This window comes from Tamandua tetradactyla, chromosome 19 (assembly GCF_023851605.1).
Source record: "Tamandua tetradactyla isolate mTamTet1 chromosome 19, mTamTet1.pri, whole genome shotgun sequence".
In the NCBI taxonomy this organism is placed as follows: Eukaryota; Metazoa; Chordata; class Mammalia; order Pilosa; family Myrmecophagidae; genus Tamandua; species Tamandua tetradactyla.
In genome coordinates this window covers 52,891,016-52,908,034 of record NC_135345.1, presented here as the reverse complement: position 1 = coordinate 52,908,034, position 17,019 = coordinate 52,891,016, and the positions used below count along the sequence as shown (strand labels likewise).

General features: G+C 40.5%; 1 protein-coding gene across 4 annotated transcripts in view; it reads left to right on the top strand.

The window, feature by feature from the left end:
- USP46 (ubiquitin specific peptidase 46) overlaps nt 1–17,019 on the top strand; it is a 95,658-nt gene that overhangs the window by 6,815 nt on the left and 71,824 nt on the right. For 2 of the 4 annotated variants that reach the window (XM_077136858.1, XM_077136854.1), the window contains exon 1: nt 596–809. The exons of 1 other annotated variant lie outside the window; for it this stretch is intronic. In XM_077136858.1, the coding sequence (XP_076992973.1) occupies nt 774–809 (36 nt within the window). In that variant the 5' untranslated portion in view covers nt 596–773. Of the gene's footprint in view, nt 1–595; nt 810–1,254; nt 3,364–17,019 lie in introns of those variants that run through there. One more of the 4 variants, XM_077136855.1, reaches the window with a different exon arrangement.

Genomic DNA, 17,019 nt, shown 5'->3' with positions numbered 1-17,019 from the left:
TGGCGTGGGGGAAGGGGAGCGGCGCAGGGAGGAAAAGGAAAAGCAGAAAAATCCAACACGGAAAACCGCCCCTTGTCCCTAGCGGCCCTTTCCGCGGAGGCCGGAGCCGGCGCCCGCCGTAGGCTCGGCCCCTTCCGCCCACCCCGTGAACGCCAGGCGCTGTCCCTCCTTCCCCGGCGGCGCCGGCCGAAGTTGATCTTTCAGTGTTGCCAAAGGCCCAGCGGTGGACCGAGGGGACCGCTGCTGCCGTGCCGGGGTCTGCTCCGGGGTGCAGGGCCTGGTCCTGCATTACTGCCCAAATAGTGAAGCAGGAAATAAAGGGGAAAAGAGCGAGCCCCGGCGGTGCGGGGCAGGGGCGGGCGGGCCACGGAAGGAGGAGCGGAGGCGCAGCGGCCGCGCAGGGGCCGCGCTGGGGCCGGGCCCGGGGCAGGGCGCACGGCTGGAGTGCTCGGAGGAGCCGGCGCGGACTCCACGCGGCGCGCTCGGGCCGCCCCTCTCTCCGCGCCGCCGGCCTCGGCCCAGGTTCCCCAGCTCCGCCACTCCCCGCCCCTCCGCTCCCCCTCCCCCTCCCCCGTCCTCCCCGCCTTCCCCGCCCTCCCGGCTGCCTCCTCCTCCTCCTCCCTCCCGGCCGCCCTCTCCCAGCCAAACTGAAAGCCGGACCCCAAGCCTGCTCGCCGCCGCCGCCCCGTCCTCCCGGCGACCGCTCCACCATGGACATTCCTGTTTTCACCTTATAAAGATGGCGGTGCGGGATCGCTGCAACCTTTAGACTAATGACTGTCCGAAACATCGCCTCCATCTGTAATATGGTGAGTAGTCGCCGCCTCGGGGGTCGCGCCCGAGGCGCGGAGAGGCGAAGAAAGGGAAACCCGAGCCGCACACACGCCCTGCGCGAAGGGGAGGGGTGGGCGGCGGGGTTGGGGTTCGAGGGGGCGGCAGCGCAGGCCGCCTCCGGAGGGGTTCGCCCCACCGTGCGGCTGGAAGTTGTCGGCCCCGGAGCTGGGCGGGCCGGCTGCAGCCCGGTGGAGCAGCCGTGGGAGGGGCCCGAGCCCCCCCCCCCCCTGCGCCCCTCTCTCAAACCCCGGACCCGGGAGCGGGCCCGCGTGTCCCCGGCCGGCACCGCCGTTCCCCGCCCTCGGGTTGCGGTGGAAGCGGCTTGGGGGGAAAGGGGAGGCCGAACCCTGGACGTCCCGGAGGAGGGGATTGGGGGATAAGGTGGGGGTGGGTTAGGGGGCACCCTCCTTTCCTTGCGATATAAATCAAGCCCTGCAAGGCTCTCTGACCGCTCCCTTCTCATTTTCGGTGCATTTACTTTGCAAGGGCGATCCATGTGTCTGGAAAAATTCGAAATGTAATAAAGCTGTAAAAAAGAAAAAAAAGTGTAAAATTGTGGTGAGAGGAATGAAGTTCTACCTGATTGGGAAAAGCCAGGTTGTTTGCTGTGGATATCCCAGTTTCCCCATCTCTGAAAGAGGCACAAGGTTATCTGGCAGTAATATTCGGAGGCCCTCAAGGTGGGGCTGGCAGTGGTCGTGGCGCTCCACTGTAGAGGAGGTGGATGGGCATGGGCACAGCAAGGGGACATCACTTGGTCTCTGATGGAGTCAGGGTCCATGATGCAGTGGCCACTTCAACTTGTTCCTCCCACTGCTTTCCCTTCCTTTTCATTTTCTGCACGAACTGCTTCCTGCCTTTAGGTCCCCAGAGTGCATTCTGCTGGTGCCCCTACTTGTTGGAGCCTTGGGGAACCCAGGTTGCCCTTAGAAGTGAGACATCACTTTCCTTTGCAGGAGGAAGGATGTGTGCTTTGCCTTCACTATGGAGGTTTCCCTACCCAACCCTGACCCCAATCCTCTCCCTCCACCCTCCTCCAGAGCTGGGACACATGCTTTTTTAAACCAGTTTTGGGAAAACCTCCCTTGAAGCTAGTAATAGAGGTCCCTAAAGGGAATCTGAGGTGCTTGGTTGAGAAGCCTTGGGGAAAGGTGATCTGGCTGCCCTCCCCCCATCACACAGCATTTTAATCTTCTGTCTCACATTCTGTTGCAAGATAAACACATGGCAAAGGAGCATTAAGGAACCGTGTGTTAGCTCAGGGGTGGAGTTGAGTCCCACTGATGCCGCTTCAGTTTTCAGCATTGTAGGGCCATTCCTGGAAGCAGATGCCAGGCTTCCCAGAGTGAGGCTGCAAAGGTGTTGATGCAGGGAGAGTTAGATGTAGTGGGTGGCTCCTGGAGCCTTTGCATTTGCTCTATCTTCCTTTCCCATGGGAAGACAGCTGGCCTGCTCCTTTTTGAGTGGCTTTAATGTTACTTGGTGTAGTGAAAAGGTGATGCCTTTCTCTCAAATTCTTTCTCTGCTACAACCAGCTCCTGAGGGGAACCATGAAACCAGAACAGTTGAATACTTTCTTTCATGCTTGCTGGGGTGGCCTCAGGCCTACAGGGGTGTCAGGCACAGTCCCAGCCCTTGGTGTGGTTCCTGTTCTGCCTGTGCTGGGGTGACACCTCTGCACTGAAGCAGGATGGAAACTGGAAAGCTATCATGACTCAAGAGGACAGCAGCCTCTAGCTCTTTCTTTTGTCCTTAGTGCAGCTGGGGGCTTCTTGGCAGACCTGGGCAGAAGGTCACAACCTGCTTCCAGTGAAGCTCAAGGCTGAAAGCCCCAGCCAGGGAGAAAGCTGTGGGAGGACACAAGAGGAGCAGCAGGCCAGGTACTGTTGTAGGCTCAGAATTTGTCCAGGGACTTGACATCTGATGTGAAGGTAAAAAGGTAGCAAATTTAGGATCATCACCAAGTGATGAACAGTTTGGGCTCGGAAGTCAGACTTGCTTCAAGTCCTGCTTCTACACATAGTAGGTTTGTATCCTTGAACAAGTTACTCTCTATCTTACTTTCCTTATCTATAAAATGGGAATGATAATGATTCTTACCTCATAGAACTATTGTATTACATAAGTTTTTTTTTTTTTTTGAGGTGGGTGGGTACAGGGCCTAACACAAAGCAAGTGCTCAGTGTTTAGCTGTTATTGTCAAAGTCATCTTCCTCATTATTATCTTGCCTTCTGATTATCTAAGGGACAGTGATTATGTCTTCTTTTCTGAAGGAAGCAGCTACTAATACAAACAACCTTTCAGCTTGGTTTATGCAAACCAAGCTGAAAGGCAGCTTAGAGAAAGGGCTGGGTGAGAATCCTTAACTCCGCCCCTTTTCAAACACTGCTCAGGTCACTCCTGCCCCACCCAGTCTCACTTACCAGAGGAGAAAACTTGGTAAAGAGACTGCTGCCTTCACCTGATCAGACGTAAATTTTCATTGGACCCCACTTTAGGTTCTTCACTCCATGATGAATTGTTTCCAGGTAGGACTTTTATGGGTCTCTCCTTACTGTTTAGCACCTTTTTGAGGCTCTTAATGTCCCTCCCCATTCTTTATTTCATTTGGTCCCAGCTAATTTGAATCCTTGTAGTAAAATCAAGTGGAGATTGCATTTTCTTTTAAGTAGGTCATTTGGAGTATTTTAAACATGCTGATGTGCATCCTGGAAGGGTGTTCAAAAACGCTACCATTCTGAGCGAGACTTGAACAAACCAACACCTAATATTGAAAAGCAGATTTGTTGTAGGGGGAACAAAGAAAGGACCAGGCAGGGCAGAAACAAAAACACGTAGCAAATCCTTTCATGTGCTTGAGAAAGGAACACCTTCTACTTCCCCGAAGTCCTCTAGTGCCAGTTTTTAGATACAAGGTACTAGGAAAACATCTGTATCTCTCCACCTCTCCCCTTCCCTGCTGAAGTTTTATTGTCCATTGGAAGTTTAATGCTAATCCCCATTTGCTTTAATTTTTCTTCCATGTGAGTTTCTGTCATAGTGATTCTTGATCAGCTTGCTTAGGGCATGTCAGCTTGGCTACACAGCAGTGTCTGGTTCAGAGATACTGAAGCTTGTTTGGCTGGTGTGTTGTAATTTTTTAAATGCACTAACTGCTACCAAGCATGAGGAAATGTCCCCTGTTGATAATCCACTGATTTTTGTCCAGACCAATGCATTTATCTTCCTATGTATTTTACAAAGGGAGGTTTTTTTCTTCTTTCTTTTAAGTTTTCTATTTGAAGTTGAAGAACTTGAGGAATTTTCGAAAAAGGAAGCATTTGTTAGGAGAAACTAAATGTGCCCTCCAGAAATGTGACATGTACCAATGCAAATTGGTTTAAATCATGTAATTTTCATTTCATTTGTTAATGTTGCTGTAGGATGTACTGCCGAGGAAATGCCATGTATCAAATAGATTACAAATGTTCTGGTAAATGACTGTTTGTCAAGGACCTGCTTTGTGAGTGCTGGCACTTGCTATGAGCAGGTGCTTAGTAAATGAATGAGGTGAGTTCCTATCCCCTAAAAGCTCACTGGTTCCTTTTCTTGTGGGCATGACATTAGTAAGAATGTCCATTCAATACAGTGTAATATCTGCACAGATATGGGTTGGATAGAATATTAAAAGCAATGCAATGGAGCGACTGATTAACATAACAGGACTTATCTTTAATATATTTTTGTTTGAACAAAATTTGATCTACTTTCTATTTGTGGTTTTTATTTTATATGAAGATGTGATTATAGTCAACATAATTTAGAACTGTAATTTGTAGCATGTCTTCAGTTAGGGATGAGTCTTATGGTACCCTTGAGCAAATTGTTGTATTTTGGGGGACTTTTAGTTTTTCTCAACTTGTAAAACTGATTTTTTTTTAGTCATCAAAAACTTTTTAGTTAATATTTTCTTAGATAAATGTTTTATAAAAATCTATGTTTCTTAATTGTTTAGCAACCACTTGTGTGCCTAACTACCTTGCTTACAATTGTGTCATTTACCAGATACTAACACTTAAGCGTCTGTTGAAAAAATACCAAGTATATTGTTTGACACCAGTTGAACACCAGATCTGAATTCTTTTAAATAAATGCAGTCACCTTCATATGAAGGGAAAGTAAAATTAATAAAAATTTGGAACAAAAACTAGGATTTGCTACAAATTTTTGTTTCTGTTCTACTGAGTCCCTTATAAAGATAGTTTCATCTTGGTAAGTGATTAATTTTCCTGAGGCAAGTATTTGAGAGTAGTTGGGAAATTTTTAAATTATTGAAAAATGTGTAGCCTTTATAATTTGGGGGATGAGAGAACTTTCCTCTTCCTCTGTTACTGTTATTCATGCTTTCCATTCTCAAAGATAAATTTGAAACTAAGTTCAGTTTAATGTATCAACTAGGAGTGGGTAAATTCACATATAGGTTCTACATTTATAGTTGTCAGATTTTAGAAACTGCAGCCTGAGGTGGCGTAGATTAATGTTTAAAGAAAAATTCTCTTCTGGCCCTTCGGGTCTAATTTTCAGGAATGTGTGTTAGGTCAGGACCTGACTTTTAGGTCTGCTGATTTTTCTCTGTTTTTCTTGGAATCTCAGGGAAAGAAACAAAGTTGAATGTTAATCTTTACTTAGAAGTACAGATTGTTATTCCGTTTTTCTGGATATCAAGTGTATGTTTTCTAGTTCACCCATATAATAAAATCTTATTTATTTGTATTTCACTAATGTGGAATTTTGGTATGGTCATATTGTACTTGAAAATAATTTTCAATTTTCATTCTCTCAGCATTAAAAAAAAATTCTCTCTAATTCATATGACTCTTTGTTCCAGGCTGGTTTTTCCAGTTAGTTTGAATGGGTTGAGGTTTTATGGTTATATTTAATTCTGGGTTATCCTCAGAGCAGTATCTCTTGGCTTTTTTTTTCATCTCTAGTCTGTTGGTGAAGCCAGCCCAAAGCAAACTGACTGAAACAATTGTGAAAGATAGTATCTTTTTGTCTAGTTAACCTCTCTGGTGTAAATACTTTAAGGCAACATTTTATAGTAAGCTTTCAATTGCCGGTAAGAGTTTGGAAGTCCTTGCTGGTATTTTAAGAGCCAGGCCACCAGCAATAAATTTTTTGCAATAAGTAAATTCTGTATCAGCACTAAAAGAATTTTGGAATATGTTTCTATTCTGGGATTATGGCTTAGCATTTTGGGGACATCAGAAGCTCTCTACATGGAATTTTACCACAATTCTGAGCATGATTATTTACTGTAGATAGTATTAACAGCATGGAGTGGGGATGGGGGGGCCCTGTTGGTTCCCAGGATTTCACTTTCTGTTCCCAGGTCCAACCATCCTCTCACTTGTGGCTGTAAATCACCCACATTCTGATGCTACTGTTAGACTCTCAAATGTTTTAGTAAAATTCAAACTCGGGACTTTTTTCTGGGTGGCAGTAAATTTCAGGCATCCAGAAAAGTATGGAGAATAACATAGCAAACACTCACAGACCCATCACCCAGTGAAGAAGTATTAAATATTACATATGCAATTGAAGCCCCCCCGCTATGTGTCCTTCCTCATCTCATTGCCTACTCTTCCCAGCTATTTAACCACTGTTCTGAATTTGATGTTTATCCCATGTTTTTATACTTTTACTAGATGTGCACATATTCATAAACCAGTACAATATTGTTTCCTCATGTTTTAAAATGCTCTGCATTACTGAACAAATCCTTCTCTGATTCATTTTTTTTTTTACATGGGCAGGCACAGGGACTCGAACCCAGGTCTCTGGCATGGCAGGTGAGCACACTGCTGAGCCACCGTGGCCTGTCCTAGCTTTTCTTATTGTATAATATAACATATATACAAAGCAAAGAAATAAAAAAGCATTAGTTTTCAAAGCAGTCTTCAACAAATAGTTGTAGGACAGATCCCAGAGTTTGTCATGGGCTACCATACCATCAGCTCAGATTTTTCCTTCTAGCTGCTCCAGAACATTAGAGGCTAGAAGGAATAAATATTTTTTTGAGCATCACAACCTTCTTTTCTATTTTGTGAAAAACAACTATATACAAAAAAGCAATAAATTCCAAAGCACAGCGCAACAGTTGTAGAACAGATTTCAGAGGTTGGTATGTGTTACAATTCCACAATTTTAGGTTTTTACTTCTAGCTGCTCTAAAATACTGAAGACTAAAGGAAATAATTAATGTAATGATTCAGCAATCTTACTCATTTGTTAAACCTTACCATCTCTGTATAACTCTACCGTTATCTTTGATCTTTTTCCCACTCTTTAGGGGTTATTTGAGCTATGCCCATTCTAACTTTTCATATTGGAAAGTGCTGTCAATAATATGGGGTAGGGAGATGGAACTAGCTGATGTTCTAGAGAGGCTGGCCCTTCTAGGTTTCAGGACTTACCAGATCCAGGGACCCATCTGGAGTTTGTAGGTTTCTAGTTACCCTAGTACATGAAAACTTTGTAGAATGTTATATATTGCCCAAGGTGTTCTTTAGGATTGGCGAAAATGGTTTTGGTTGGGGTTTGGCACGTTATGAGAGGTAGCAATGTCTAACTGAAGCTTGTGTAAGAGTGACCTCCAGAGTAGCCTCTTGACTCTATTTGAGCTCTCTTATTTTTATACTTCTTTTCCCCTTCTTTGTCAGGATGGCATTGTTGATCCCATGGTGCCAGGACCAGATGCATCCCTGGGTGTCACCTCCCACACCTCCAGGGAGACTGTCACTCCTGGATGTCATGTCTCACCTATGGGGGTGGGCAATGATTTCACTAGCAGAATTGGGCTTAGAGAGAGTGAGGCTACAACAAAAGAGGTCCTCCAGAAGTAACTATTAAGCATACCTATAGGTAGGCTAAGCTTCTCCACTACATACAAAAGCTTCACAAGAGGATGCCTAAAGATCAAGGGCTTGACTATTGATTTGGGTGTCCCTAAGGTTTGACACAATATCAGGGGTTTCCCTGTGGTAAAGTTTAATAGTTCCATATTTTTTTCTCCCATCCCTCAAGGGACTTTGCCAATACTTTTTGATTACTGCTTAAATTACTCTAGGATGTATCCAGATATTACATTAAGCTATACAGGATTAAAGGCCCTAATTGTTATTCTAGGCTCCCTGTGTTTGGGTTGTTTAAATGATCTATCCAGACAGGTTCAGTTAGATTGTATACTACAGAAAATTTGGGTTCCAGACTCAGTTTGCTTTTATTGCTTAAATTATGATTTTTGAGACTTATCCATTTAGATATCTGTAATTATGGTTTCTTTTAACTATTGTATGATATTCCATCATATGAATATGTTATATTTCATTTTACCATTGTAAACTTAGATTTACAATTTTGTTAGTACTATTATAGTACTGTAAATAGCCTTGAACTTGTCTCCCTGTGTATATGCTTGAAAGTTTCTCTGTGGTATATACCTGGAAACGAAACTGCTGGGTCAAAGGAAACAGGCATCTTCAACTTAAATGTATTGTCAGATTGCTCTCCAAAAAAGCAGCTGTACCCATTTGCATTCTAACTAGCAGTGGATGGCGGTTTAGTTGTACCATATGCTTGCAGACACTTGCTTCTTCTTAGCGTTGACATTTAACCAATTCAATGGGTATGAAGTGGTGTCTTTGTGGTTTAAAATGTGTATTTCCCTATTTTCTACTGTGGTTGAGCATCTTTTTATCTATTTATTGTGCTATGTTGTTTCGAATCCAGGGGCTCAGGAACACTTTTCCAAGACTGGAAGGTCAGGGTTTTGTCTGAAAACAGGGAAAGGGATGATAAAGAGGAAAATTGGAGAGACCAAAGAAAAAGGCAAGGAAGGTAAGGATGGAATGGAGTTTATAGGCTGAGGGAATGATGCTGAGATGGTTGCTGTAGTCATCAGGTGAAAACTATAGCGGAAGGATTATGGACTAGAGTCCACAAGATAGCCAGTGAAACATTGCTGTGCTAGTCTGGCCTTAGCTCAAGTCACCTTTTTCATGCTGGAGAACAGTTTTATTTAATAAAAAAGGGCTTTGGTGAAGTATGTCTGGGTCTCCTCTGGGTGAGAATAACAGCAGGGCTTGACTTGGGGGTTTTCCTGTTTACTAGTTGCTTTTTGAAGTTCTTTTAGAAGGACAATGTAAAATTTTGGTATTCCTCAAAAACATATTTCTTTGTCCATTGGGTTAAATATACTGTGCTGAAAACCAGCGTTTATCAGGATCTGCTTAAACATATTTGTGGAATTATTATCTCAAACATCTCAAAAACATTCCCTCCATTTTATTTTACTTTGTGTAGGATGACAAATGTCACCTTATTGAACAAAGATATATCAGCTTTAAAAATGTTATCCTTTAGTGGTTCTTTGGTGTACCAAAAAATTGTGCCCATAAGTGGATTACTCTTAGTAAACATTGAAACTCTGGGATTCTACCTCCAGAGTTTTTTTTTTTTTTTTTAATTGTGAAATGGAACATATATACAAAAAAGCAATAAATTTCAAAGTTCATTGTAACAAGTAGTTATAGAACAGATTTCAGAGTTTGGTATGGGTTACAGTTTCACAATTTTAGATTTTTCCTTCTAGCTGCTTCAAGACACTGGAGACTAAAAGAAATATTGGTATAATGATTCAGTAGTCATACGCATTGGTTAAATCCTATCTTCTATGTTATAATTCCTCCTTCTCCTTTGATCCTTCTCCCAATCTTTAGGGGTATTTGGACTGTGCCCATTTTAACTTTTTCATTTTGGAAAGGGGTGTTGATACTATGTGATGCGGGAATGGAAGAGTGGATGTTCTGGAAGGGCTAGACCCTCTGCATTTCAGGACTTATCTGGTCCAGGGACTCATCTGGAGGTTGTAGGTTTTGGAAAGTTATCCTAGTGCATGGAACCTTTGTAAAATCTTATATATTTCCTTAGGTGTGTTTTAGGATTGGCAGGAAAAGGTTTGGTTGGGATTTGGCAAGTTATGATAGGTAGCAATATCTAACTGAAGCATATGTAAGAGTGAACTCCAGTGTAGCCTCTTGACTCTGAGCTCGCTCAGCCACTAATACCTTATTTATTACATTTCTTTTCTCCCTTTTTGTCAGGATGGCATTGTTGATCCCATGGTGCCAGGGCCAGACTTATCCCTGAGAGTCATCTCCCACACTGCCAGGGAGACTTTCATCCCTGGATGGTCATGTCCCATGTAGGGGGCAGGGCAGTGGTTTTACTTTTTCTCTCTAAGTTGGGCTTAGAGAGAGAGAAGCCATATCTGAGCAACAAAAGAGGTCCTCTGGAGGTAAACTATAGGTAGTCTAAGCTTCTCCACTACATACATAAGCTTACAAGAGCAAGTCTCAAGATCAAGGGCTTGGCCTATTAATTTGGGTGCCTAATGTTTGGCACAGTATCCAGGGCTTCCCCAGTGGTAAAGTTTAATAGTTCCATAATTTTTCTCCCATCCCTCAAGGAACTTTGCCAGTACTTTTTGATTATCTGTTTGATATACTCTGCAGTGTATCCAGATATTACATTAAGCTCTACAGGATTAAAGGCTCTCATTCTTATTCTGGGCTCCCTGTGTTTGGATTGTTTAAATGATCTGTCCAGACAGGTGGAATTAGATTATGTGCTACAGAAAATTTAGATTCTGGACATAATAAAACTTTCTCCCTTTTGTCTCAAAGAGTAGATGACATTCTAAAATACTGGCAATATCTTCCTTACCCTTGTATTCTGAATTGCCTTAATCCTGACCTGATCAGCTTCTTTCTTATCTGTAAATACCAGGTTATACATACAAAAAACAGCCTCTCAAAATGAAGAAATAACAAATACCACTCCAGACTAAATGTGAATGCTATAAAAGCGTACAATCTTGGCCCCAGTTTTCTTATAAGTATTTTCTAAATGAGATTGTACAATATTTGTTCTTTTATTTCTGGCTTATTTTGCCTCATCAAATGTCCCACAGTTTCATTCACATTGTTGCATGCCTCACACCCTCATTCCTTTTTGTAGCAGCACCATGTTCGATCGTATGTTTATACCATCGTTTGCCGATCTCCTTCTCAGTCAGTTCATCTTTCAGCCTCCTCCATCTACGGAGCCTTATGTATAATGTCCAAAATCAACAGTCTATCAGTGCTCTCAATTTTAGATAATTTTATTGTTCCTAAGAGAAAGATAACCAATAAACACACCCTCACCAAATGGAAAATCCAAACCTCTCCTTAACTCTTGTCCCTGCCCAGAAATAGTACCACTGCTATTTCTGTGGTACAGTTGATGTTTTCCTGTTAAACGTAGCCCAAAGCATGCAATAGCAGTTTTCCCCTATACCCAGAAATTATACACTCTTTGTACAAAATTCACACCTTTGTAGTAGTTCATGCAAGAATTTACTTATATTTGTAGTGTTAATTGGTGGGACACATGAGTCTCCACAACCCCTTTGAATCATGTTCACCTTCAATGTGGTAATATTACTTATAGATCCACTAGTGAACTACCTTCATGTCTATCTATTCCTTTACAATTAAGTTCAACCTCATTAGCAAACTGTTCACCCATCTTAAGCTTCTGTGTATCTTTAGGTTCTCTATATTATAAGCCTCTGATTTTACCTTTATCATGGTCATAAAAGTGGAATCATACAGTATCTGTCCTTTTGTGTCTGGCTTATTTCACTCAGCATTATGTCTTCAAGGCTCCTCCATCTTGTCTTGTGGTTCAGGACGTCATTTCAGCTTATTGCAGCATAATATTCCATGGTATGTATATAGCACATTTTGTTAATCCACTTTTGATGGGCACTTGGATTGTTTTCATCTTTCAGCAATTGTGAATAGCGCTGTTATGAACAGTGGGGTACAATATCTGTTTGCATTTCTGCTTTCAGGGTATATATCGAGTAGTGGTATTGCCAGGTTATAGGGAAACTTGATATTTAGTTTTCTACATTCCCATCAGCAGTGCATAAGTGTCCCAATTTCTCCACATCCTTTCCGATGTTTGTAGTTTCCTATTTGTTTAATAGCAGCCATTCTTATAGGTGTGAGATGGTATCTCATTTTAGTCTTGATTTGCATTTCCCTTATAGTTAATGAGAATGAGCATCTCTTCATGTGCTTTGTAGCCATCTGTATTTCTCTTCAGAAAAATGTCTGTTCATATCTTTAGCCCACTTTATATTTGGGCTGTTTGTTCTTTTGTTCTTGAGTTGTATGCAGGGTATCAAATCTTTATCCAATGTGTAATTTCCAAATATTTTCTCCCATTGAGTGGCTGCCTCTTCACCTTTTTGACAAAGTCTTTTGAGGCACAAAGGCATTTGATTTTGAGGTGTTCCCATTTATCTATTTTTTTTTTCTTTTATGTTTGTGCTTTGGATGTAAAGTTCTAAGCTACCTCCTATTACTAGGTCTTGAAGATGTTTCCATATATTTTCTTCTAGGAACTTTATGGTACTGGTTCTTATATTTAGGTGTTTGATCCAATTTGAGTTAAATTTTATTTTTGTATGCTGTATGGCGGGGCCAAATTTCATTATTTTTCCGTGTGAGTACTATCCTTTTGTGTCTGGCTTATTTCACTCAGCATCATGTCTTCAAGGCTCTGCCATCTTGTCTTGTGGTTCATGACGTCATTTCAGCTTATTGCTGCATAATATTCCATGGTATGTATATAACACATTTTGTTAATCCACTTTTGATGGGCACCATTGTTGCAGCACCATGTGTTGAATTTTTTGTTTTATGGTTTTTTTTTTTTGCTTGTTTGTGTGTGTGTGTGTGTATGTGTGGTGGGGTGGGTGGTGGTGGGGGTGAGAAGTGCATGGACTGGGAATCGAACCCAAGTGTGCTGTATGGCAGGTGAGAATTCTACCACTGAACTACTCTTACACCCCCAAATTAAAGTTAATTTTTGTACAGGGTGTAAGGTAAGCGTCCTCTTGCATTCTTGTGGCTATTGATATCCCGTTCTCCCATGCTTATTTATTGAAAAGTCTTTTTTTATTGCAGCTCAGTGGATTTAGAGACTTTGTCAGAGATCAGTTTACCATAGATTTGGTGGTCTATTTCTATGCTTTCAGTTTAATTCCATTGACCAATACGTCTATCTTTGTGCCAGTACCATGCTGTTTTGATCACTGTGGCTTTATAATAAATTTTAAAATCGGGGAGTCTTATTCCTCCCACTTTATTATTTTCTAGGATGCTTTTAGTTATTCTGGGTCTCTTTCCCTTCCAGATGAATTTGGTAACTGGCTTTTCCAAGTTTTTAAAGTAGGTTGTTGGAAATTTTTTTTTTTTTTTTTGTATGGGCAGGCACGGGGAATCAAACCCAGGTCTTTGGCATGGCAGGCGAAAACTCTGCCTGCTGAGTCACCATGACCTGCCTGGTTGTTGGAATTTTGATTAGTACTGTGTTGATACTGTAGGTCAATTTGGGTAGAACTGACATCGTAACTACATTTAATCTTCCTATCCATGAGCATGAAATGTTTTTCCAGCTATTTAGGTCTTCTTTGATTTCTATTAACAATGCTATGTAGTTCTCTGTGCACAAGTCCTTTATATCCCTGGTTGAGTTTATCCCTAGATACTTGATTCTTTTAGTTGCTATTTTGAATGGAATTTTTTCATTAATTTACTCTTTGGTTAGGTCATTGCTTGTATATAAAAACATTACTGGTTTTTGCACATTAATTTTATAACCTGCCACCTTGCTGAATTTGTTTATTAGCTCAAGTAACTGTTGTAGATTTCTTAGGATTTTACAAGTATAATATGTCATCTGCAAATAATGAAAGTTTTACTTCTTCCTTTCTGATTCAGATGCCTTTTATTTCTTTTTCCTGCCTGATTGCTCTCGCTAGAACTTCTAGTACAATGTTAAATAATAGTGGAGGAAGAAGGCATCCTTGTCTCATTCCTGATCTTAGGGGGAAAGCTTTCAGCCTCTCACCATTGAATATGATGCTGGCTGTGGGTTTTTTATATGAGCCTTTTATCATGTTGAGGAATTACTTTTGCTCCCTATCTTTTGAAGTGTTTTTATCAGGAAAGGATGTTGAATTTTCTCAAATGCTTTTTCAACATCAATCAAGATGATCACGTGATTTTTTCCCCTTTCAATTTGTTAATGTGCTGTCTTACATTAACTGATTTTCTTGTGTTGAACCATCCTTGTATTCCTGATATAAACCCCACTTGGTCATGGTGTATAATTCTTTTAATGTGCTGTTGGATTCAATTTGCTAATTTTTTTTTGAGAATTTTTGCATCTATGTTCATAAGGGAGATTCATCTGTAGTTTTCCTTTCTTGGTGCATCTTTACCTGATTTTGGTATTAAAGTGATGTTAGCTTCATAAAATGAGTTAGGTAGTGTTCCTTTTTCCTCAATTTTTTTGGAAGAGTTTGAGCAGGATTGGTGTTAGTTCTTTTTGGAATGTTTGATAAAATTTCCCTGTGAAGCCATCTGGCTTTTATTTGTTGGAAGATTTTTGGTGACTGTTTGGATCTCTTTTCTTGTGATTAGTTTGTTGAGATCTTCTATTTCTTCTTGCATCAGTGTAGTTTGTTTTTGTGTTTCCAGAAATTTGTTCATTTCATCTAAGTTGTCTGGTTTGTTGATGTATAGCCGTTCATAGTATCCTCTTATGATTTTTTTTAAATTTCTTCAGAATCTGTAGTAATGATCCCTCTCATTTTTTATTTTGCTTATTAGCAACCTTCCTCTTTTCTTCTTGGTCATCCTTGCTAGTGGCCCATCGATTTTATGGATTTTCTTGAAGAACCAACTTTTGGTTTTATTAATTATTTCTATTGTTCGTTTGTTCTCCCATTCATTTAACTCTGCTTTAGTCTTTGTTATTTCTCTTCTTGTATTTTCTTTGGGGTTAGTTTGCTGTTCTTTCTCAGGTTCCTCCAGGTAAGCAGTTAAGTCCTCAATTTTTGCTCTTTCTTGCAGTTTTTTAATATAGGCATTTACGGCAATAAATTTCCCTCTCAGCACAGTCTTTGCCATATCCTGTAAGTTCTGATATGTTGTATTCTCATTTTCATTCATCTCCAAATAGCTACTGATTTCTCTAGCAATTTTGACCCACTCATTGTTTAATAGTGCATTACTTAATCTACATAAATTTATGGAAATTCTTGTTCTTTGGTGATTATTGATTTCCAGTTTTACTCCATTGTGATCAGAGAAAGTGCTTTGAATAATTTCAGTGTTTTTCAATTTATAAAGACCTGTTTTATGCCCCAGTGTGTGATCTATCCTGTAGAATGTTCCATGAGCACTAGAGAAGAATGTATATCTTGGTGTTTTGGTATATAACGACCTATGTATGTGTGTTAGGTCTACTTCATTTATCAAATTGTTTAAAGTTCTCTATTTTCTTGTTTTTAATTTATTTTATTTTATTTTCTCTATTTTATTGTTGATCCTCTGTCTGGTTGTTCTGTGTATAGGAGAGAGTGGTGTATTGAAGTCTCCTACTATTATTATTGAAACATCCATCGGTCCCTTCAGTTTTGCCAATGCCTGTCTCATGTACTTTGAAGCTCCTTGATTGGGAGCATAGACATTTATGATTGTTATTTCTTCTTGGTTAATTGTTCCTTTTACTAATATATTGTGTCCTTTTTTGTCTCTTGTGATGTCTTTACATTTAAAGTCTATTTTGTCTGATATTAGTAAAGCTGCTCCTGCTTTCATTTGGTTACAACTTGCATGGAACATCTTTTTCCATCCTTTCACTTTCAATCTATTTGTATCCTTGTGTCTCAGATTGAGTCTCTTGTAAGCATTATTTTGATGTAGTTCTTTTGCTTCCTTTGGTCAGGCAGGCATTGATGATCCCATGGTGCCAAGGCCAGGTTCATCCCTGGGATTTATATCCCTTATTGCCAGGGAGAATTTCACCCTGGGATGTCATGTCCCATGTTGATTTTACTTGCAGAGTTGGGCTTAGAGAGAGTGAAGCCACATCTGGGCAACAAGAGAGGTCCTCTGGAATTACCTAGTAGACGTAAGTATAGGAAAGCATCGCTTCTCTGCTATATAAATAAGCTTCAAAAGGCAAACCTTAAGATCAAGGGCTTAGCCTATTGACTTGGGTGTCCCTAATGATTGAGACAGTATCGGTTTTTCCCCAGTGGTAAAACTTAATTCCGTATTTTTTCTCACGTCCTTCAAGGGACTTTGCCATTATTCTTAATCATCTGCTCAGCATAGTCTTGGATGTATCCGGGCATTATATTAAGCTATACAGAATTACAAGCCCTCATTCCCATTCTGGGAATTCTGTTGCAAGTGAACTGAGGACCACACTTGGAGAAATATTGCTATACTTCAGTAATAAGCCTTGGCCTCCTAAAATATATTGCTTGTAGAAATCACCTGCCAGGTGAAAGTTTCTGAAAATCTGTGTACAGTTATTTAAGATAGTAGTTTAACTTCCAGAGTTGCGAATTAAATTATGAAACATTAACACCTACATAAATATGGGGAAAAGTATGCAAAATAATATATTATGTACTCCCATACCCACCCACCCCCAGATTTACTACATATTAAATTTTAACCGTATTTGGTTAAGATCTTTTTTTTTTCAGACCAATGTTTTAAGATACAACTAATCACCTCCATCTCTTTTCACTCCCCTCTCCTAGATCTAACCATTTCAGATCTAGTTGAATTTGGTGTTTTTTTTTCCTTACCATGCATGTCTTTATACTTTTATTTCATATTTCTGAATCCATAAGCAGTATATTGAAATTCGTATTTGTTTATGTAAAATATGTAGCATTTTTGAAACTTTTTCACTCAACAATTACATTTGAGATGATCTATTTTGACACATATAGATACTAGTATATCCGTTCTAACTGCTCTTTAACAGTATTCTTTAACTTAAACTTGGTTTTCTTATCTATTACTTTGTTTCCAAAATACTGTTTGCAAAGTGTTTTCTCTGAGATATTTTTTTCATATGTTCTTCCTGCAGTCCCTACTGTACTAAATATTCTTGTTCTTGTCTGTGCGCCTTCGTTGTTTTCAGGATATAAGTATGCCTCTCATAGGATATGTGTATGTACAGCTTTACTAGGTAATGTCACATTGTTCTCCAAGAGG